General features: G+C 44.7%; 1 protein-coding gene across 1 annotated transcript; it reads left to right on the top strand.

Annotated features, from left to right (window-relative positions):
• Positions 1-161: 161 nt before the first annotated feature.
• Positions 162-23,924, top strand: LOC6735715 (E3 ubiquitin-protein ligase MYLIP-A). Its single transcript, XM_039292455.2, has 4 exons — positions 162-841; positions 20,389-21,377; positions 21,951-22,592; positions 22,660-23,924. The coding sequence occupies exons 1-4, from the start codon at positions 755-757 to the stop codon at positions 22,955-22,957; spliced, it is 2,016 nt and encodes a 671-aa protein (XP_039148389.1). The 5' UTR covers positions 162-754; the 3' UTR covers positions 22,958-23,924.
• Positions 23,925-24,033: the final 109 nt, after the last annotated feature.

The raw sequence follows: 24,033 nt of genomic DNA, 5'->3' as shown, positions 1-24,033 counted from the left end.
ATTTTAAAAGTCTCTTAAATCAAATACTAAATTCAAAATAAAGCCTCTTAAGTCCAAATCAAGAGAAGAGAATTTGGTTCTCTTTCAATATAACTCTCATTGACGGGCACGTAAGGGAGAGTTCAAGAGAGCGCGCAAATACGAATTGTTACTACTTAAGCAACACGCAGCGCTCACATTTATTCATTCTATGTTTGGCAGCGCTGTGTTAAACACCGAAAACTCTGAAACAAAAACAACAAGGATATCCGTGAAATCGCCGGGAAAAATATATATCACGAAGTAATATTTTTATTTTTGCACAAATATTTGCAATTGCATACAAACTTCAACGCGTTTTGCAACAATAAACAAGCTGAAATCAAATTGGAGAAACCAACAACTGTAGCAACAATCAAAAAAGTTTACGTGAAAATCGAGCGTGCGTTCGTTGCCGCTTAATAAAAATGTGTACAAAATTCCAAAAGTGCAAATATATTTAAATTACCCCGCAGTGCTCAACGTTCAAAGTTAACAAACAAAAACAAGTCACATAATTGAAAATAAAATTAAAACAGTTACCCAGACTGGAGCGAAAAACGCGGTGCAACCTGTAGCGCTTCAATTCCGATTGTGATTTTGAATACACACGGCTTTTGTGCAAACAAGCCGGAAGCAAATCCCAAATGCAATTGTTTTGAACCGCAGCTGAGCGGAGCTTTTACCTGTTGGACAAGAAATCAAACGGCGGCGTTAGCACACAAAAGGCCAAAACATGTGGTGCATTGTCAACCTGCCCAACGGCACCCAACAAGCCGTCAAGTGGGATCCCAAAGCCAATGGTCAGGAGTGTCTGGAGAAGGTGAGTTCATCGGTTCTCGTAGAGATACATATATGTACATATGTATGTACAGAGGTACAACAGTTGCTGGTAGTTTTCCACAGAAATCGCTTGGTAGTTGAGTGGAAAGTGCACCATTATAACTCCTTTCCCTTTTAACTTACGCAATATTACCAACTATACCCCAAAAGTTTCATTACTTTTATGACATAACAATGTTGATCCTTAGCTCATTTCTCATAGAAAGTTCATTCTGGATAACTACAGTTCTTGTAATGAAACTCAATAATACTAGATAAGAAACCGTACCGTATGAAGTATTTATAGCAGGCAATACATCCATCTTGATAAAGTTCAAATGGTGAACTAAGTAGCAACCATATATAAAACAATATCTTAGCGCGTAGTTACACTTGCCCTTGATTTTGATTCCATCTTCATGATAGAACCCATATGTGTTATTCAACCGAAAACAACAGGCTTTTCCTTACTTAACTCCAAGTGTGTGTTGTGAGCCATTAAACCAGCCACATTTCTACGCATTGCATTACCCGCATTCAAGGGCACCAGCCTCGGGTATTCTGCAACTCAAGGGAAAGTCATCAGCTCTACTTCACGGAGGTTACAAAATTATCCAGGCGAGAGCTCCTTGCCTTGGAATTACTTCATAGCTTATCGATCCTCGACCGCAGTTTATGCAATTTGGTGGTCACACGTGTGTGATATGTGTACCCCTATAAGAGGATATTACGAGGTAGCACTAAAGGGCCTGCCGTCGAATCACTTGAGGTTATAGAGATTGGTTGGTTTTATCTTTGGAAATAAATAACTAAAAAATGATTACTTTTTTATGACCAACGTGCACAGTTGTTCACGACGGCATACCAACAAAAATGTTCTCATTTCATTTTAATGACGGCCTTTTTTCATGGCGAATTTCGTTACGGCTAATACCAGAGCGGCTTACTATAAAAAGTGTTATAAAAGAATCTTCATTTAAAGGCACTCGACATTCAGTCGAAAGCGAAGCACTTGATTCCATTTCAATTAACATTTTTCGTGGGAGGTCTGGACCCGATTGTGTGATTGTGTGTATTCAACGCTTATCAGTGGCAAAAGCGAGTGTATGTTTTCCATTTCGATCCGCATTTCGTTATCAGCTCGGGGGGGCCATGTCCAATTTCAGTGTCTTGTTGTTTACTAGTCTTGCACTAATTCGTTTTAAATGCCAGATACCCTTGACTCGAGCTGCTCCCGCGATAGAACCGCAAGGTGTTTCAAAGAGTAGAACAGAAAATAGGGGGTACCAATGTTTCAGAGGCTTGGTCGACTTGCCTTCCACCCTTTAAATAGTTTATTTTTCCGTGTACTTAACATTTCGCTCGTGAGTTCAATGTCCAAGTGGACGCCACTTGAGGCGATTAGTGCAAACACTTGACCACTTCGCTTCTGTTCAGCGGAGCTCTGTTACTACGAGCGATGTACATACGATTATGCTCCACCCCACCATATAGACAGAGTCCCATTTCACCAACCCCAAAGATTAAAGCCAATTCGGCAATTCGCCTTGTTTGTCAGGCTAATTAAGTCTTTGGCTTATTTGCGAACCCTACATTAGTGTGCCTGTGCAATCTAATCGGGCAACTTATCAAATGGATGGCTCGCACACACAGAGACATTAATATTCAGGTGAATACGAATGTACGGGTTCGTTGCCAACTTTATTATCTTCGGTGGAACAAGAAAATATGCTTCTTCAACTTGCGCTTATCTTATCGAACACGCCTATCCGTATCACAATAACTCATTTGCTATCAATGTTTACGGCTGTGAACTAGCGTTAAGATCGTCGAATTGGGGCAGAACGCAAATGCTTTTTATTGGGGGCTTAGCACTAATCGTTGCAAAGGTTACGATGCCAGTTAGTGCGCCAGTTCTGATGATTACTAATTGAATTCTATTTTTGGGATCGCACTATATAACACACAAGTGGTCTTAAGGGCACGACCAACTATAGCGCAGTGCTGTAAATCAAACGAACTTTGTGGCGGATAATGCATTTTATAATGAATTTACAGTTGTGGGAACTTGATAATCTGCCCTGTTATATATGGATAATACAACCGCATCGAGATAACCAGTTTATTGGTCAGCTTTAATTGGACTGTTTGCATATAGCGAAACAACGAGCCTTTGTTCCCATTGTTAAGTCATGATAGTCGTTTTTTTCTTCCCGCTGCAACACTGCTGCATTATCCCCCCAATGACATTGAATCTCAATCTGAATCCGAATCGGGGCGTTATCAATTCCACATGTTTCCACTCACGTATGCTCCATGCATGCTGCACAGTCCAATGTTCAATTGCGTTCTGTATCAACCACTTTGATCTGGGAAAACATCTGGCAAAGTGTTTAAGTACTATGTACATATATCACTCATAAAGCCACCATATGTGACTCGCTGTGGATTAATCGAATTAATATTTTTACGGCTGTGATTTAACTTTGAGCCGTGCGTCAGCCTAATCTATGAATACCAATGCCCATTGATTTCGCAGCAGCTTATCATTTGCAAGAATGACGCGCCGCCTGTAAGCGTCGATAAGGTGTGTTACAAATTCGTCATCGTTTTTTGTCGGCGTGACTGTAAGAAATCCTTGACTATTAATAAAGTATGATGGGAAATTAATTAATTATCTGCACGGGAATGAGTCAAAAGAAGCCTCTCCAATGTCACCTGGCTGGCGGAACCTTGAGTGATAGTGCTATTTCGAGGGCTATGACAACGACAAGGTCCAAGTTTCAGCGGCTCTTAATCGCGGCTTAGTGATAAGCATGCTTGGGGTGTAAACGAGACACTTGGCTGATAAGAGGGGTTTACATAACTTCGAGCACTGGCTAATGAACCCTGGGGGTTGGGGGCTGGGGGCATAACTACGGAGATGTGGTGCGGAGGCCCGGCACAGTTGCACATTTTAATTACGGCCTGCCAAGCTGACTCGAACCCGGACCGGAGCAACTCTGTACAATCGCAATCCGAAAAAGTTTAGCCCTGACGTCAGTGGGACGACGCTTTCGACGAGTTTGCATGTCAAAGGAGAATTACATTTTTGTTACCTCGATTTAACAATCATACACATATGCATGCAAATATGCCCCCCTCTTTCCCATTTTGGGTGTGTCTGCCCAGCGAGTCGGAGTCAGTCAGGCAATTTCCCATTTTCCATATCCCATATCCCATTTGCCATTTTCCATCTGCCGAAATACCATTTCTCCTCAAGGACGCCCTTTGAGGAACGGCGGGAACTGTGGGCCATGTGCAACAGTTTTATGCTCGATAATAGTTACTTGCAATTACCAGCTACTTGTAATTGTAATTGCATTTAAAATTGCCATTTTCGTGGCTCGTTTGTCGTCAGAGCCGAGTTTTGAGTGCCCATTTGAGTTGTTTTTGATTGCTTGCTTGCGTTCTTCACATGGATCGAGTGGTGCTCCACTGGGCTTGGCATTTCGAGCATTTAGCAAAGGGCCCGCTGTTACATGACAAAGTCCACAGAACCAGGAAAAGGAAAACAAGCGCCGTTTGACGACTCATGGTAGTGGAAAACTTTCAAATCGTGGTCTCCATGCCGATGAAACGTGATCGCAGTACTGACCTAGGCAGTACGAGTAATAACTCCCCAAGTAGTAGTAGTGAGTAGTTTAATGCGTATTTCGCCCACTGTGCATTAAAGTCCCTCCATTGATTGTGATTCCTTATCGGATTGCCTGTCAACAGGCTGCGTTAATCAGATCCTTCTGCTACGCCAAAATGACATCCATTTTCTAGGTGTAATTATATTTGCGAACACTGCTGTTGCTTTCCCTTCGTTAAAGCTTTCTCCCGATGGGCGGCCAAATGGGCTTGGAAATGGGGCGGAGACAGGGGCGGACAGGAAGAGGGACAGGGAGGATTAGAAGGCAGCTGGATGGATGATGAGTTCTTTCAACACCCTTGAAGTGTGGGATTACGAGCTGGGTGTGGCAATAGTGGGCGGTGGGCGAGTGCTCGAGTGTGCGACTTGCAACAATTGAAAGATGTGCAACGAGGCAAGTTTCCAGGCAAGATTTGATGAGGCAGCTCAAGTGGCAGAGGGGGGGCGTCGGAGAGGCAGAAGAAGCAGAGAGGCGCAAGAGGGGTAGGCGGGTCAAGTGCAGCAGCCGCTGGCCAATTTGCGTGTCTCTCGTGTCACGACAAAAGGCCAATTCAAGCTGTGAAATTTGAATAAAAATCAGACATTTATACCGTAGTCAAGGGACTGCAAGGATATTGCAGAAATCCTATTTATAGCAGGTCCTCAAAGAAATGCTTCTACGCAGTTTGTCAATAAAATGAGTAAACAATATTCTCAAAAAGTCTCGTTCTATATGTTCCCAAAGGGGGAAAGATAAAAGCTCCCACAAAATCAGGTCCAAAAATCACATTTCTTGGCCTTAGGTAAACAAGCGATCTGTCCAGATGTTTGCATATACATTTAGCAGAAAGCACAGAATATATACTTATCGTTTTGTGTCTCTCTTTTTATCAGCTTCTTCTGATAAGCTTGAGAATTTCGTACATATATTAATACCCGATGTCAACAACGCAGAACAGACTGATAAAGGGGAGCGTTGGGGAAACAGAGAGAGCAACAGAAACAGAAACAGAAGACAGAAACAGAAGACAGGTAGAAGCAGTCAAGTCAGATATGGGAGCAATCAAGGCGTAAATGATAAATAAGCATTAATAATTTCGTTCTCGATTATTTTTGTCCGTAAAACGCAATTTCCGAGCTTTTTGCGCTTTTCACTCTTTTTTTTGTTTTGTATGCCATTTGTTTAGCGCTCAACAGATGTTTAATTAAAATTGAAATTTCCCCACAAAAAAACCTTCTGCTTTATTTAGAGTAAAGTTTAGTGATTAATATTAAGCATACGCCCCGTATGCTGGCCCTAAATCCTTGGGCCAAATGCGGTTTTTGGCCCTAACAGCAGGGAGTTCTTTCTTTTTGGCCAGAAGAGCGCACACACGTGCTTCTACAGAAGGAATAACTTATAAGCAAAAGTATCTGTATCTGAGTATCTTGTGGTTGTTTTCGCCTCGTATTTGTGTTTTCCTCCGTTTTAGTTTGTCTCGCTGTTTATTTCTTTTTTATTTTGTTGTCTGTGTGGGGCCAAGCCCATGCGAATAATAAAAAAAATATAAAGCGCAAAAGGCACAAAACGAGATTTACCTATTTTTCGTATTTTTGTCAAGTTTCATTTTTCGCCGCAGATACATATACATATGTACACATACGTACATTTGTATGTAAATTTGTTATTTTATTTCGACGCTCCGCTTTTTGCTCCGATTCGCGCTGCTTTTATTTGTTGCAGTCGACAGTTATTAACAATTTAAGCAAACAAGCGAAGATAAATACAAATATATTTAAGGCGGGTCCCCCGAGTTTTCAGTTCCATTTGGCACCTCGGAGAGCGAATGTGCCAGTTTTCCTCGTTGTTTGGCCCCCGAAAGATACAACGCAATAGAGTTCATTTAAATTGGGCAACTAAGATGATTAAAATTAAATGTCTTTATTTAAACGGCAAACCAATCTATTTTCGCACTAGACGAGTCTTATCAAACAAGCACATTACGTGTTTTTATGTGTTCTCTCAGCGCATTACTCAGATAAATCGAAACCTGGTCACTAAATAGCTTCGATTAGTTTCGCACATCTATTATTATGTTCTATAAACATTTGCCAATGTAATTTATGGCTTCATTTTAGTTATGAAATCTTTTGATGTCATATCCCATGCGAGTGTATATCGAGAAGCATTCTTGACCAGCACAAATATGCCATAAATTTTTTAAGTTCGCACAAGCAGCCTAAAAACAAGCGAGTTGGCTTTATGCGCACATCCGTTCAATGTGAATACTGTATGGCCGTATATAATTTATTTTTGCCCCACTATTCGAATGGGTTTTGGGTTTTTACACACAGCAGTTGAAAGTTCTGAAAAAAGCGAGCCAAAAGGCCGGCAAAAGTTATTTAAATAGCAGGCATACATATTCAGTGGCCGTTGATATTGTTTAATTGTTGTTTACCGCTTAATTAGTGAGGCCCTGGAACCAGAAGTCAACTGAAACTTTACTCATCGGTGGTAAATATCCGGCTAGAACGTAACAAACAAATCCCATATTTGCATTCGCATTTGCATTGATTGCCTGCACATAAAATATACGCATGCACACATGTTTATTATGCACTATCAATAAATATTCGGTCCAACGCTTGGCCGAAACGAAACGAAAACGAAGTAATCTGCCCGGAATTTATTTATTTATGCAGCCTCTATGCAAATGATTTTTGTGCCCAGAAGTGCCAGTGGTAAATCTGCAAAATTGGTCAAAGCAAGAATTAATTTTCCAAACAATTAAATCCGAACGGAGCAGCCACCTCCTAGCTCCCCTCCCTCACCTTCCGCCTGTCCAACGTTGTTGGCCAATTTGGGAATTAATTGCCACCGGCCGAAGCCGAAACCCAAGCCCAAAACATAAAACCCATACCCAAACGCAATGCATTTACACTCCCCCCCCCACACACACACACACACATTTCCCCGCATTTTCCGGCAGCCCAAACGCCATCACTTTTATGTCGCTTCGGGTGCAGGATGACGTTTGTCATGTTCGCTGGACATTTGCGCTTGTGTCCGAAAATGCAAAATGCACCGCAGGCTGTGCCCAACCTGGGGCAGCCCACACGTCCAGGGTTGCCAGGCGCATCTCGCATCTTAGAAGTTATTAAATAATTGTGTAAGTTTGTTAAACTTTATCGCAGTAGGTATAGAAAAAGTCTTGCACGCTGCAGACTTTTAAAACTTTTTTAATAATCCAGTTGGCAGGCTTATGCTTTTCACTTTAGCAGATAGAAATAGTAGCTCAAACTATTTAGCAAATTAAGAAGATTAAAGATGGTTCCGGGTAAAAACGGGATTTATTTAAAGTTTTTGGAACTGAAACTAGGGAATTGTAAAGTTAGCTATTCGTGTGCCATGAAAGTTTCACAGGTGGAAAAGCCACAAGTAATTTGTACAAACAAGCTGATTTAAGTTCAGAGTTCACATGCCTCCACACTTACTTCCTGAAGTCCTGACTTCGGGTGAATCGACAACCCTGGCGAGCATACATCATGTGCCCAGTCCTGAAGTTCGGAGCTGCGAGGGTCACACCACGAAGGCTCCGTGGTGCGTGCGCCATCCTGTCTGCGTCCTTGCCCCAGTCGAGCCCTTCCACTCCCATTCCCACTGCCTACTCCCTCCCCCTTTTTCCAGCTTTTCCTGTGTGTGTTTGTGTGCTTGCGCGTCCTTGGCAGCGCAATTTATGTTTACACCGTGTGCTGGCAGTGCGCCCGCAAATCTATCTGGAGAATCGCTCCCAGCTAGTCGCCGAATGAAGTCGAGCCGAGGCGCGCCCAATCAAAAGGAAATTATATTCGCGTGCCAAAGCACACAATACTATACGAGGAAAAAAAGGAAGAGTGGCCAAACTACAGCAGAGATTCGCTAGCTGCAACTTTCCTGAAGTGAAACTTATTGCAACTCCAATGAAACAAGGGGGAATTGAATAAATCAGCGCGTTTATAAGAAAAGTTTCCACTCTCGATAAAACAAGCACGTGACATTTAGTTGTCCTTTCAAGTAGAACTAAAACATTAATCCGGAACTAATTCCATTTTGCACTGATCCAGTTACAACAACCCAACCCAATCTAGAGACCCCTCAAATGTGTGGACGTGAATTATATATAGGTCTGATGGTGGTTCTATAAATGGAAACGGAACTGTACGGCGAAATTGAGTGGGTGCTCTTCAATGGGGAGGAGTTGCAAACGAATGAAGTCAGCGGCCGTCACGTGCAATGCGAACTCGACTTGATTCGCCACTCTCGATGCGAAAACTCCTCGCACATATCGATTAAATGGTTCAAGTCGAGCGCAGTGCTCCTCTTAGTGCTTGTAGTTCGCGGAGCTCAGACCATTCCCCGGCTAATTGGAAGCCGTTTTGCGGGGGAACAAGTGGGTGGATTGGCCATCCAGTGGTTGTAGTTTGTAGTTCGGGGAGGTCTAACACTAATCCAACGACAATGACAAGGCTGCCAGCGAACGCGAAGTGAAACCAGGAAACGGGGAAGGCGGGGGGAAAGTGTCGTCTGCTTTTAAGCCCCCATTTAATGCAATTACCGCTTGCAGAGTCAGGGGCATTCTGTCTTTTAGCACCAGGCACTGAAAATACTACTAAAAAGTGATGGTTACAACATTAACCGAGTGCCCTATTCACTTAGAAATAATTCTAGAAAACAGTATGGACAACAGCTTAAATTCAGAAACCAGAGTGGCCAAATTGAAATATAAAGCGTGTCTACTTGCGAGCATAAGGTTACACTCACGCTTAATACAGAGTTCGGTCACTCTACAACTTAATTCACAAGACTTTTATTTCCAAGGTTACATAAGCATGCCCCCCGGTTTTTCCCAGTGTTCGCTGAGCACTTTGACGATGATGCAGAAATCGTGCCTGCACATGACAATGACGAAATTTGAGCAAAATCAATGTTGCCGGCAAATGATAATGTCATTTGCTAAGCAGGCGCCTCCACGATTTTGCAGCAAATCCTCTTGAGGTCTAGTGCTATCTATTGTTTCCATGGTTTTTGCATATTATCCTTGAACTGCTTTCGCCCATTTCGCCAAAGGTTGGCGGCAAATCGTGAGGAGAAAGGCGGGAAAAACCATAGAAACGTGAATGCACAACAACCAAGCGGAAATATGGCCAAGCAAACCACCTCCAACCCGCCCACTTCCCCAAAGCCACCTGCAAATAAAGCTTACTCTAGCCCAAGCCAACATATATGTGTATGTACATATAGCTTAGAACAATATTAAACAATAAAAAAATGGGGAATTTCTACAGGAAACAGGAGAAAGCGAGTAAAAGCAGTGGTGAAGAGGAGACGAGGAGCGAGCGTGAACAATAAATTGCGTGAAAATGCAACCGAAAAAAATGCAAGCCGCAAAACAAACCGCAGAAACAGGGGAATGCATTGAATGCTTTTTCCATTGTATTCGAATATAGTTTTGTGAAAAAGCCGACAAGCCAGATCCCCCACCCCACATACCGCCCCTTATGGAGGGGGGTTCAACTCAAGCCCCTCCACCCCAACCCCTGACGCCATGCTGAGTGCCATTTTGATGTGTCTCTAATGGCAAGGCTTTTGTTTCGCCCTTTCTTTATTTTCTTTGCCTTACTTTTATTGCCCCGAACCGAAGCAAACCGAAGCGAGTCCTGTGTGGCTTTCACTATTATTTTCTTTGGCCTTTCTCCTCCGTGCACGATTTTCCCACCTACTCAAGAGCAGGGAGGGGGGACCTTGTGAGGACGACAGAGGTCCTTGCGAAACAAAGGGGGCCAATAAAAGCTTATAAAATTGTGATGGGAAATGAACTCGCGCAGCAAATCCGATCAGCAATCGGATCACGATATGATTTACACAGCACAGAACGAAATTCGGATTAAAAGTAAGCCATAATTCAGGAAGGTGCTGTAAAGTATGCAACTACTATATACAAAAGGACACTTATTTCACTTTTGCATGTGATAAAGCAGCTTTATTGAGCGCTTATGACTGCAATGATAAATCATATTAAATATTTTTTTCCACCTTGCATGTCGTTTGGAAAGCCTTTCCGCCCAATTTCCATTTTAAATTCGGAATCAAATTGAATTGCAATTTGTTTGCGCTGGGCGACGGGCTTTTCATTCGCGATTTTCCCCGTTTCAATTAGCGCACGAAAGTGTTCCCACTCTGCGTGGAAATAATCGTCCTTCGGAGGTCTTAATTAAATGCTTTTACTTTAATTTTACTGCCCAAAGATGTACAGTGTCCTGCGGCGGTCATGTCCTGTTTGCATTGTTCGCAGTCCCGCCCCAAACCGCCTTTGTTATTCGCCAGCCTCCTCCGCCCCCAACCCCCACAAGAAAACCACAATCCGCAGCAGGATAATGCCGTTTTAATTGAGCCTCTTAAAGGGTCCTTTCCTTGCCTGGACCAAAATTAATTAAGGCCTGAGAAAACAAGGTTTTCGCGGCGCGTTTTAATTGCGATTTAATGGAAATTGAACAGACATGTGATTTATTTATTCTATTGTAATTGGATTTAGAAACCGGACTGTGTGGGGGTAGCGGATTGCGTTCGCATTTCAATTTTACATACTATTATATGCATATTGCAATGGAAAATGGCCCGGGGTCACGAAATGATAATTGCGGGAATTACCGCGTGTATTAATGCATTTTTTATTTGCACGCTTTCCTCTTTGCAATGCGAGTAGAGCGTTCTGGAGTAATCAAATCGGACCCCCTAATCATTTCTAATCAGAGTGCTGGCAGACCTGCAGTCTGGTGCAGGTGCCGAGTCCCACCAAGTCACTAGTCCCCGTTTTCCCAGCCGTCGTCATCCACTTAGCCTGTATCCGCTACCCGAGCCTTCCTTTCGCCGGCATCAAAAGCATTTTCCGCTACTAAATTGCTTGAAAAGAAAATTCTACAATTTTAAAGAAGTGAAAATTGCCATTTGGCATATGGTGGGTGTGGAGCTCGGTGGTCGTTCGCCATCAAATGTCCATCAAAGCTTCCGAACTTGGCCAAGGAGTGGGTGTTTGCGTAGTGAGAGGGAGCCTAAAGCCAGGCATCATTAACTGCAATGACTAAAGTCATTTGAATGGAAGGCAGGAATGGCAGGGGGTGGGAATACAGTCAGGAAAATTGTGATTCAAATTACTTTCATTCGATTAAGTCACACAATATCTTGAAAATGCCACTTTCCTCACAATTTGGTCCTTCAAGCCGAATTTTTCGAGTTTTGTGGTTTCAGAATGAGCCGTAGTAGTATAAGATTATTTCTCGCAGTGCATTTGAGGTCAGCGGTTGAACGGGGGCCGAACCATTGGACCATTGTAGTATTCGCTTAGGTTAAGCTTGTCACGCGCGATTTCCGATACCGTGGCGAAAACGAAAAGGACTCAAGGACGAATGCAATTTACAATTAGAATAAATGAGCCTAGGCACGGCAGGTTCGCAGGAAACGGTGACCAGAGGACACAATTTTTAAGTGAGCGAACAACTTTAAATGATATATTATTATGTGCTTTGGCAGCGAGAACCCATTTGCATGGCAAATTCCCGTCCGCCCGACCAGAATTATCAAGTGCAAACGTGGAATTGCTTCGGGGGGATGGGAAGAGCAGACTTTTGGCCAAAAAGAAAATCAATACGAGGCAGACAAGAGCCAAGTTGGCACCTGGCAACAGGCATCGGTATACGGTATACGGTACATACGTACGTACACCAACCTATATATAAAAAATATACATTTTTTGGCAACTGACAGATACAAACCGGCTAGCTGGGTGAGCATAGTATGTAGGTATTTGATAACTTAATTGAAATACATTGGAGAGCGGCCAAAAGCGAGAGCGAGTAAGGTAAACTTGTAAGCCTGCCTTGTGGATTTATGGGTAAACAAGTTCATAGCCGGGGTTATAAAAGTGGGCGGTGGGTGGAGCTCTGTGGGCGGAGCAGCGGATAAATCATCAAAGCAGCTGCAGCACGAGGTCCTTAAAGGGACCGACAAGCCGGCGCTTTGTGTAAACTTTCGCAGGCCCCGAGAGCCGAAAACCGATTTGCTGATATCTCTGTTATTATATTTTGGAACTGTGCCATCCCTGCCATGTGCCCCACTATACTTTATGCCGCATAATGCTGCCCCATTATGCATCCTTTTCCCGCGCGGACACAAAGTCCGCCATCCGGAAGAAATTTCTTTTTATTATTATGTCCTCTTTTTTTTTTTTGGCCAAGCTCGGCATCTTAAACATTCGACAATTGTCCAAGTTCTGTGGTCGACCCTGACCTTTGGGCCCATATATCCCCGCCCCATTTGCCGTGGAATGCATCTCCGGCAAACATTTCGTCATCTCAGGATTCCTCAACATTTCCATTTCTGGCTCTCGCATGTGCACTTGACATTCTTTTGGCCAAGTTTCGCCTTCTTTGTTGGCCAGAAAAGTTTAGCCTCTTCCAGCAGACATTTCATTTGGGCGCAATGTAATTTATCAAGTTGCAAATGCGATTCAAAGTCTGGGAAAATGGTATGGAAATCAAATGAATGTTTTTGTGCAAACAGTATTTCTTTCCGCCCGATGAGGGAAGTGATCACTGCAAGAGCTATGGTTTCTAAGCCAACTTTTTGCGGCTCAAACTTTCAGTTGTTGCGACTTCAAGTTTGCTAAATTGCTTGCGGCGATAATATAGTGGAAAGAAATTGTAATTAAAATAAGTGACATAATGGCATTATCATCTGGTTGAAAAACCATCCCAAGGAATGGCTAGAATTCTGTTTTTAGCAAATATAGAACTTCAACTACTAATGAGTTGGAAAACCTCCTTGAATTTGATGGCGTTTAAACTCATTATTTGCTGCTCGAATACTTGCAGCTCTTAAAAGTTGGCCACAAAGTTAAGCCAGCAATAATCTGGCATCACGTCGCGGCAATTGGGAATGCAGTGCCATGCTAATTAGGGCCAGCACTGGCGAACTGAAACTGGAAACCCCTTCGTTTTTCCCGCTCGCATAATTTCTGGAGCTGCTGCTCCTACAATGTAATGCATTTGCATGCTTATTTGGTGCGCCGTTGTTGTGGGGGCTTGTTTGGACTGCATCGTCAACTCCCAGGGGGCGAGGAAGGAAAACACAACGAGGAAGTAAAAGGGTAGCAGCGGTGGCAGCGGTGTAGTTGTAGTTGTACTCGTACCATGGGACCCTGCGGCTTTTCCGCATTTTCGCGCAACGCACGCAAAAAGTGGCAGCCACTGAAAATGACGCATACTTAACGAAACCAAAACAACAGAGGCGAATGAAAAAAAAGGGAAAAACACTACAAAAAGTCAAATGAAAAGCGTGGAAAAGCGCGCAGAGAAGCAGGAGCGGGGAAAAAATTATAGCAACAGCCAGGACACACATTCCTGCATAAATATGCACAGGACACATATATTTTCATTTGGGTGCCCTGATTTTCCGTACACAACCGCAAACACACAAACAAACATCCAACATCAGCATGATTTTTGTTCAAGACTGCAGCCTCCTCAGTCGTTTGCAATTGACGTTGGCTTTTAGCCGTTGACGCAACCGTTTTTGGCCCACTGCGAGTGCGAAGGCGAGTGCCGAGTGCCAAGAGTCACGTACAACTGGCCAAAACAGCTAAATACGGTCGAGAAACCGGCATCCCTCGCTGCCCGCCGAACAGCATTTTCATTAATAATGCAGCAAGACAGCCCCGCTGGATCACTCAGCGAATTGGGGCCACCCATATCATTGCCAAAAAAGAAAAGGAGCACGAGCCGCCAGCAGGGGGATGAGGATGAGGATGGGAGTTTTATGGCTCTGGCTCCATAAACTTGGCTCTTACCCGACTCCAAAAGATGTGTCAACAGTTGAGGAGGCAGAGCGAAACGACCGGCTTTCACTTAGGGAGTTCGCGAAATATGAGATCACTGCAAGGACAAGCGAGGCACTGCAAATAATAAGGGGGTTTCTTCGCAAAGGATTCAGCATGTGTACTCAGACTTGTTTTTATTGCAGTTGAGCTGGAGTTTCTTGAAAACTATTATCATTACGATTACATATATCACTGCAGACGACATTCCACATAGTGACGAAGCGCTTCTGCAGCGGATAAAAGTACCTCGAACAAAAAGCATTTCCACAATTGCTGAGTATAATTAATAGTTCATTTTTATAGCACTTTTTCTGGGCGCCATTTCAAAAGCAGAGACATTCAGCTCCGAGGACATGCTACTCCACCATTTCGATTAGCTTTTTAATTGCACTTATGAAATGGCATTAAACCATTCGTTTTGTCCGCTGCAATTGTTCTTCCCATTCTTCGCTGCCTTCTTGCTCCTATTGCATTTTTAGTGTGCACTTTGAATGCAGCACTTTTGTTGTTTCTTGTTTTTAGCTTTTAGTTTCTTCTAGCATTTGTTTCGTTTTTGCTATAAAATTTATGGCCAACGATCAAAGTCCAATGTTCAGTCGGTCGCTGCCGCTGCCGCCGTCGACGTCGCTGCCACTGCACTGCTGCAGAAATGAAATGCATTCGCTCTCCATCTCTTTCACTTGCCCGCGAGCAGAGAGCGCGAGCGAGAGAGACGGCACACACGTGCTTACATTCTAATGCTAAGAACTAAGTGGCGTTTTATTTTCATTCCCATCCGATTTATATTGAACGGAAAAGCAAAATGCCAGGGGGCCTGATTATATAGATTGGGCATATGTAAGTAAAAATGCCCGATTAGTAACAAAAGTGCCATTTTGCTGCCGCATTGAAAGGGAAATTCAATAATAGGGCGCAATCACAAAGTATCGAGGTGCCGAAGGTTGCTCCTGAAGGTTGAAACTGAAACACTTGTTGATAGTTTGCATTACTAATTAGACGTCGAGATTGTCGCTATTACAACATTTGCTCATCTTTTTGCCATTCGAAATTTGCTGAGTAATGTGAGCTCGATTGTAAGCGCTGTTTTGATGATTAAGGAAAAGGTACTTGTAGGTCATACGAACAACATAAAACTAGTTCATTGTGAGCTATTAATATACTCAGTATCAGTTAAGCAAAACCCTATCATGTTGTTATTCTCAGCTACAACTTCGGAGACATTAGCAAGCTAATATTGCCATTTGGCAAATATTTAGGTAGCTTGATGACAAATCGATTGGAAATACCGAACTTTTGCTGCCTTACCAGAGGCGTGCTTCGTCACCACGTTCTGCTCAGCTCGAAATGAAACCAGCCAGGTTGCATCAGTGGCTCAAACGCTTTCGCACCTTGACATTTCGATCTTTAGCCTGCGATAATTGCTGCGCCCGGTGGTCCAGACTTTCCCTCAATTAATTTGCACTCGCTGGCGCTTTTCGCTTTCCATATTTCATGTGCTCCGCATACCGGGTGTATATTTCCATTTTCGCAATTTGTCAGATAAATTCTGCCATTCGTCCGCTTCTCACGTCAGCAATTAAAAGAGGCGCAAGGGGGGGTGGGGATCGGGCGGTGCTACAGCTGCTACAGACAGGTCCGACTTATAAGGTGGCGCACATGGCGGGCACGTGATTCGCATCCCCCTCCCCCCGCCATTCACGACCCTTGCCGCGGTGCATAGGTAATTAAGTGCAATTTATGGCCAATTTCCATGCATCGAACCTGTTTCAGTGCACTTTAGTTCCCATGGACAGGAAGAAAAAGCTACTGATGGAATGGAATTGTAACTTTTAAAATTTGCGTTTTATTTAACAATTTTATGCAATTCTTAAAATTATCTCGATTGCATGATAAGCTCATTGATATTTCAATTGAACTATCAACTTTTTTTTCAGTGCATCAATAGGTGCAGCTGCCGCCCCTTTTCCCCTCTCTCATTCTTCTCATGAGACTCATCTGTCAGCGGTGGGTGATGGGTTTGGTGAGGGGGCTGCGGGTGGTTGGGGGTGTGGTGATCACTCGATAAGCACATGACCTGCAAAATAGAGCGCAAAAAGACCGTTTATGGATTCGAATCTCCAACTGCCTTTGTTTATCTCGCTCGAGCGAAGAGGATGAAATCAGCACTGCCTTGATCACTCTCTCCGCCTCACTCTCTTCCTGACGCCCCCGCGTTTCACTCTTTTGCACGTGTGCTGCTCGAATTGCATTTAATTATCAGCTGCACTCTCTTTTCTTGCATTTCTCTTCGCTGGCACAGGGGGGTTCAAAGTACAAAAGTCGGCGCTCCACTGACGTCATGAGCTTCAGTCTCCATTACAGTTACAGTTTCGGTTTCGGCTGGCCATTAAACCAAGCAAATACGAAAGACGAAAAATACACGGCGATCGCTGATACAAACATATATGTAGGCACACGAATACACGCAAATTATAAACAACGGAGAGCACACAACAAATAACAGCACAGCGACAAAGCAAAAGCAACAAGACAACAAAACAACACTCACTAGGCGAGTGCCAGTCCAAAGTCCAATTGGCATTTCGAAGACTCGGGTCCAAAGTCCAATTTGGTCGGGTTTTCTGCTCCCAGCCAGTCATAGTCTCCCCCCACGAAGAGCCCCCCTCGGCCGCACTCCACGCCCCGCGTGCTCACAATTGGTGTCTGTAGCGAGAAGAAGAGAGCGCAACGTACTCTTTTCACTCTCACGCTCCCCATCTTCCACATGCACTTTCGGCTCCGCATTGTTTACCTTTGGAGCACTCCCTTAAGCGCGCTCTTGAGACGCTCTTAAGCGGAGGTAAAGTAGAGAGCAGGTGTAGATTCACTCTACACGTGCTCATTAAGAGATGTTGTTTAACTGCCGAAAAAACAAACACATTGTAAACCATTATTGGTTCTTAGTCAAGGTAGAGATCTAAGAATTAGCCAAGTAATAAGCAAGTGCCTTGAAATGACCCCCTTAATTTAGTACAAATAACTATAAATAGTCTCAATGCAACTGCAGTTTCCCCATTAAATTGCTCGATGCGAAAATGTAAACCTATCCCAAGACTCACCATAAAAAACTGAAATAAAAGCACGTGCAAATATGGGCGTAATTTTGGTCAGTGATTTTACGAGGCATAGTAAAAACCCCAATATGGTCAGCAAATAACCCATAATATATATGTACATATGTATATATTTTTCGCGATATTATGAAATGCATTATGGCATACAATCAAGAAGGGTACTTTTGTCATCTTTTTTCATTTATTTTTTTTTACTGCGGGGGAGACTCGCAAATTTGTATGGGAATTACGAAAGTCGCGGTTATGTCAGATTTAGTGGAGCTTGGCGCTTGGAGCTCGACTTCCCGGCTTATTTGCCATTGTGGGTCTGAAAGTAAGTTCACGTTTCGCATTTAGCAGTCGGCGGCGATTCGCTTTCGTGTTTCATTTAATTTTAGCGAAATCCACAAAAGTGGACTTTGCACTTGACAGCGACGATTTTCTGTATTTCAGCTGGTATTTTCGTCGGATTTTTTTTTAATTTTCTGCGGTGAATGAATGTTTGCGCTTCTGTTCCGCCTGTTGCCACGTTTTGCTCTCCAACCCCGAAATAAATCGAAAAAGTCTACTGAATTATATCGGGGAGCACAACTTGTTGAATTGAATGTGCTGCCTCTGAATTATATTTGTGGCTATAGGAAACTAGTTAGAATTAAGTGTATCTACATAGCCCTCTAAAATCACTCGAATTTCGAATTAGTTGCAAAAACCAAACAGTTGCAACATTGCGCACAAAATAACGAAAATAACGTGCTTAATTGGCTGTTTGCTTGCATAAGCAACATTATTCAACAATAATATTCTTTTGTTTATTGATTTTGCAAAGACGGAACATGAGTTTGAAAACCAAATCAATTTCTCGCTCCACAGTTATTTGTTTATTTACGTCGCACAGTTGTTTGAAAACTTTATGCGTACAACGACCCTGAAAATGCTTAAATATTTCTGAATATTTCGAAATCTAATTGATGCGGCAAAAGGCATACGCATTTATGCGCCATCTGGCATTTTACTTGCCACCCACGCGCTGATTTCCCAATTTCTGATTCTGCTAAGCGCTCGGCTCGCGGAAAATGCGTGGCACGAGATTCGAGCTATTACACCGGGCAAAGGAAAAGCTCTCGAGAGGCTTCATTAGATTCGCTCTTTGGCGGCTGTCAATGGCAACGCACCACCACATTGCCCAACTCAAGACCCCACTTTCAGTGCCATCCATCCATCCATCCATTCCCCGGATTCCCCCATTTGGGCCACGAATCCAAGGGCTTCGGCTTCCGTTCCCAGGGCTGAACATCGAATTCTCTGTCGGCTGTCTGGCAACCGTTGCTAAGCTACCACGCCTCCTGCCCCCGAATCGAGTGGCATGTAAATTGATCTGCGCACTTGATTAATTAATTGCGTTCGACTTGAAGCTGCTGGAGCAGTGCAAACCGCAACTGCCGCCAGCATCTGTCGTCTTAATTAGTCCAACGTGTTCTTCGAGTGGCTTCGCTCTGCGAATCCAGTTTCATTGAGAGGATGTCCTTTGCTCAAGGCGAAACTTGCAGGGCTTCCAGGACACTTCATTGCCAAGGCAGCGCTTTGAATAGGTCATTTACGTGCATCTTAAAGAAGCAATAACCGGAAAAAGTGATCCAAAAAATGAAGAGGAACGCTAAACACCCACCAGAGCCTAGAAGTGTGCCATAATAGTCTTCTATCTTAGTTTAACTTAAACACCAAAAACATGGTAATTTGTAAACCCTAATAGACACCAAGCTGGCCAAACAGAAGCGAAAAACATAACAAATTGACTCAAATTTCACTTTAATGGCTAATAATTCTCACTCATAAATTTAAACATCCCTCCCGCATTTTCCGCGGGTTTTTCCTCTTCTGCGGTTTCGCCTAATTGGAAATGGGGGAAAAGCGTAAAAATGTGCGAAGGCGTTGATGCGTGAGCAACTTGTTGCCTTGGCTAACCCAGACACTCGGAAATGCGGATACCTCATTATGCAAAGTGCTGCAGGATGTTTATACATACATACATACATGTATGTATGTACTTGGGGGAATTGGGGGTGTATATAAAGTCGGCCCCCCAAAGCCAGGATGTTCACAAAATACGGGCTTTTCGTCTTCTTTTGTTTTGAGGTTTGCAAATTTCATTTCATCGGCGACAGGCAGCGACAGCCAATGCAACTTGCCTTTGGGGGATTTGGGGAATCGCAATTGGTATTGGTATTGGTATTGGCATTGGCTGGGAAAGTGTGGTGTTGTGCCTTGTTAAGGCCAACAACCGACGGACAACCAACCAACATCGTCATCGTCATCGGCAGTGGCATTATTATGGAGCACATAAGGATGTTGTTTTGCCAAGAGATGCGCTGCCAGCATTTGAGCTCGTTCCATTCGAAATGATGACACGCTCGTTGCATAAGCAAATATTTCTGAAAACCACGGCATCGGTAAGGCGATTGCCGCCCGTCCGCCCACTTTACACCCACTTTACAGCCACATGCACAGTCACCCACCCACATTTCCCAATCCATCCACTTGCCACTGGCAGTTGTTGCTGATGCCGCTGCTGCTGTTGCTGCTGCGGATGTTGCCGCTGTCATGGCGAAATGTTGGCAGATAGTCATGCCACACAGGACATGCTTTTGGCTCGGGCTCTGGCTCGAGCTCTGCTGGTTCAGGCCGCGTGTCGCTGACAGGCTCTGTCAAGCTGAATTGATAAGTCGCTGATCCAGAATAGATTGAAAAACATTTAGATTAAGCTTTAATTCGCCGCAGTTGCGAGACAATGGAAAGTCATTTGGCGCAGACAATGAGTAGGGAAGTGCCCAACTGACCCACATTATAGATATTTCTAATGGTAATGGCACAACCCATAACTACATAACTAACCACCCAAATCCTTTGCTTGCAGGTCTGTCGCGCGATGAACATCATCTGCGAGATGGAGTACTTCGGCCTGGAGCACTGGACGCCCAACCAGAAGGAGTCGCAGACGCGCCAGTGGATCAATCTGCGCAACCGGCTATCCGGCGATAGTGGCAGTAGTGGCAGCGGCATCCAGCTGATGCTGGCGCTGCGGGTCAAGTTCTGGGTGCCGGTGCACTTCATCCTGCAGGAGAGCGTGCGCAATCTGTTCTACATGCAGGCCAGGCGGGATCTGCTCGAGGGCCGGCTCACTGCGCCGGACTGGAGTGGAGCGGCCAAGTTGGCGGCGCTGCTCTGCCAGGCGGATGGGCTGCGATTCAATGAGTCGTCGCTGAAGGCCGACTGCCCGATGCGGATGAGGCGCGAGTTGGCGCAGCAGCAGCAGCAGCAACAGCAGCAGGCGCAGCAGCATAGGTTGGAGCAGCAGCGCAAGGAGAAGGAGCACGTGCTGAGCTTCAAGAAGCGCCGCCTGTCCAAGCAGAAGTCCATGGAGCACATCGAGGTCTGCACGCTGCCAGCGGCAAGCACCACCAGCTGCAGTCTCCAGCCCTCGCCATCTGCATCCGCATCTGCATCCGCCTCAGCATCCGCATCCGCCTCCACATCCGCCTGCTCGCAAACCCACTCGAACAGCAGCTCCAGCAGCCCCAGCAACAGCAGCAGCCAGACGGGCCTGGACGAGCGACTGGCCAGCAATCCGCTGCGCGTCTACGAGGAGTACTTTATGCAGCCGAGCTGCGAGGGTGAGCCGCCGGCGGACTATCTGCGCCAAATAGCCGTGGAGCACGGCAAGCTGGCCAAGCTGCAGATGAGCCTCAAGACGGCCAAGTACTGGCTGCTCAAGTCCATCCAGGATCTCGAGGGCTACGGCGAGGAGCTCTTCAGCGGCGTGACCACCAACGAGAGTGCCACGCGCTGCGACATCGCGGTGGGCGCCCATGGCATCACCGTCTGCCGGGGGGGCGAGAAACAGAGGTGAGTTGCAGGACACCAAGGATACGATCGATCCTACAGCTCGAACTTTCCATAACCGAGAGTAGAAAACTCACAAGGCACTTTTACCATAACTATGAGCTTAAAGAGAGATTTATAATAGAATCATACAGCATTTTTGCTTTTCCCACACTTCTAACTTACCTAATTCATATTTTAACTAAAAACCAAATTGAGTAATTTCGTATTCATAAAACAAAAGTCAAGGTGAGAGGCCTTAAAAAACTTGCTCAAAACGAAAACAACATTCTTTTAAGTAGATGGATGGTACATTAACCTGAATAATTAAATGGCATTTTTATAGTCGTTTCTTGACAATATCTTTCGAAATGATTTTGGCTTTAAGTTAATGTAGCGCAAAATTAGCGTCAAAGGTAACATTTTTATTAGAACTCACTTTATGCGTTATAAACGTTGATGATTAATATCGAAATATGTAGTTAACTTTTGAAAGTGCCTTGGAAATGCATAGAGCTTTTAAATCAATTGACTTCCTTTTCCTCCTTTTCAATTAAGTTTTTCAAAACTAATGGATTTATGTCTCTTTTTGTTTAGCATCCCCTTTGGCGCCATCGCTGCGGCCAAGTCGCTGCGTCGCACTTTCAAGTTGGAGTACGTGGATGACCACAACGATCGCAAGGAGCTGGAGATCAAGCTGCCCAAGCAGCCGATCGCCGCGGGCCTGTACCGCTCCATCACGGAGCGCCACGCCTTCTACGTGTGCGACAAGGTGCGCGGAGTGGTGACCAATCAGTTTACCCGGGATCTCAAGGGCACCATCGCCTCCATGTTCATGGAGAACACGGAGCTGGGCAAGCGCTACGTCTTCGACATCCAGCACACGTGCCGCGAGGTGCACGACCAGGCGAGGAGGACCCTCCACGAGCGGGGCGGCGATCTGGTGGCGGAGGGAGCCGAGGGATGCTCTGCTGTCGCTGGAGGATTGGGCGCCTCTGCCGGCGGGGAGCCGGGCGTCAGCCCATGGGCCATGGCCCTGACGACTGGTGCCGGCGGCTCCATGGCCGGCAAGATAGATTTGGCCATACGCGAGAAGGAGGCGCGTGAGGCGGCGATTGAGCGTTGCGTGGACACGCGCATCTCGGAGGCCATGCAGTGCAAGATCTGCATGGACCGCGCCATCAACACAGTGTTCAATCCGTGCTGTCACGTCATCGCCTGCGCCCAGTGCGCTGCAAGGTGAGTTGTCTCTGCAGCCTTGTGTCCCCATTGAATCCTTACTAACTTCTGGTATTCCGCCTTGCAGATGCAGCAACTGTCCCAACTGTCGGGTGAAGATAACCAGCGTGGTCAAAATCTATCTGCCGCCGGAGCTGCGCACCAGCCAAACCGGCAGCGGCGCCACAACCACCAGCAGCAGCAGCATGGGCGACGGCCAGGTGGAGGAGCAGCTGCTCCAGCAGCAGCTGGACGAGATCTCGGCGGCACCCGCATCCTTGGAGGCGGGCGCAGACGCAGGAGTGGTAGTGGGCGGCGTGGCAGTGGGAGCAGGAGCAGGAGCAACCGGACCTGGCGGGCAGCCGAAGGTCACGACGGCCGCCTAGAATTGGTTGTGCTCGCTGCTGTTCCGGCTGATGGAATGGGTGTGCGTGCCGATTGTCTGAGAAGCAACATGATTCACTAGTGCTCTATGACCACAACCTAAATGGGAACAAACCGACAAAGCAAACAAGCAACTGGCAGCGTGCAACATGCCACGTGCAACGTGCAACATGCAACGTGCGAAATGGGTTTGAAATCGATTCGAAGCGGCGTAGTCAGTCTGTCAACAATCTTAGCTCTATCTTTACTCAAGTATTCTAGCGACATAAGCAACTGAAACTTTAACTCTAACTCTAGCTGTAACTCTAATCTACAGAGTAGCCATATACACGATATATATACCTAGGTATATATATACATATATTTACTATTTATAGATGTACGGACTTCGAGAAAGTGCTATTTAAACTCGTCTAAGACTTCACTGCATAGCCTATGCCTAGAATCTATAACTGCAGATTGTTTCATATTCATATACACACTGTATACTGTATACACATAGATATATTTACGATCGTTATAGATCAGCGATACCTTATACGATGTAGCCCTTGAATGTACAACATAGTTACTTACTAAATGTTAGCAATTTTACCAACTAAACTCGAGATGTATTTATTAACGCCTAAACTCTTTAGTATTCCAACCTACCCAAAGGAACCTATATAAGAAGCCCCCCAATTCTCATATATCTACCCATGGATACCTATTATAAAACTATATGTTATAGCGTGTGTATATAGGACAAGCGTACAATAATCGCAAACCCAAGGAGCAAAGTAGTACTAAGTACCTGCAAAACAAACAAAAACAGAAACCGAAACTGAAACAGAACACGAAACACGAAAAGTATCTCTGCAGCGGATATTACATAGTCAATAGTAAATGTTAACAATGTTATACTATATATACATACATCTATATATATATATACATATAAAAGAAACCAATGAAAAAACCTTAAATGTACCTTGTTATCTGTTGTTTATTATTTGGAGAGCAAATCTTCGTTTCTTGCCGTCTTTAGTTGAAAGCTTTCTGTGGCTTATTTCTTTTGAATTCTGCTATCATTTATCAG

This window comes from Drosophila simulans, chromosome 2R (assembly GCF_016746395.2).
Source record: "Drosophila simulans strain w501 chromosome 2R, Prin_Dsim_3.1, whole genome shotgun sequence".
NCBI classification, from domain to species: Eukaryota; Metazoa; Arthropoda; class Insecta; order Diptera; family Drosophilidae; genus Drosophila; species Drosophila simulans.
Note: the sequence above shows the minus strand (reverse complement) of the source record. Positions and strands in the feature narration are given on the sequence as shown.

What these genes read in the sequence shown, in the direction of transcription:
- LOC6735715 (XM_039292455.2), top strand. Translation starts at nt 755, where the DNA reads ATGTGGTGCATTGTCAACCTGCCCAACGGCACCCAACAAGCCGTCAAG. An exon ending in GTCAGGAGTGTCTGGAGAAG is followed by an intron (nt 842 to 20,388) that starts GTGAGTTCATCG and finishes CTTTGCTTGCAG; the next exon opens with GTCTGTCGCGCGATGAACAT. An exon ending in TGCGCCCAGTGCGCTGCAAG is followed by an intron (nt 22,593 to 22,659) that starts GTGAGTTGTCTC and finishes TCCGCCTTGCAG; the next exon opens with ATGCAGCAACTGTCCCAACT.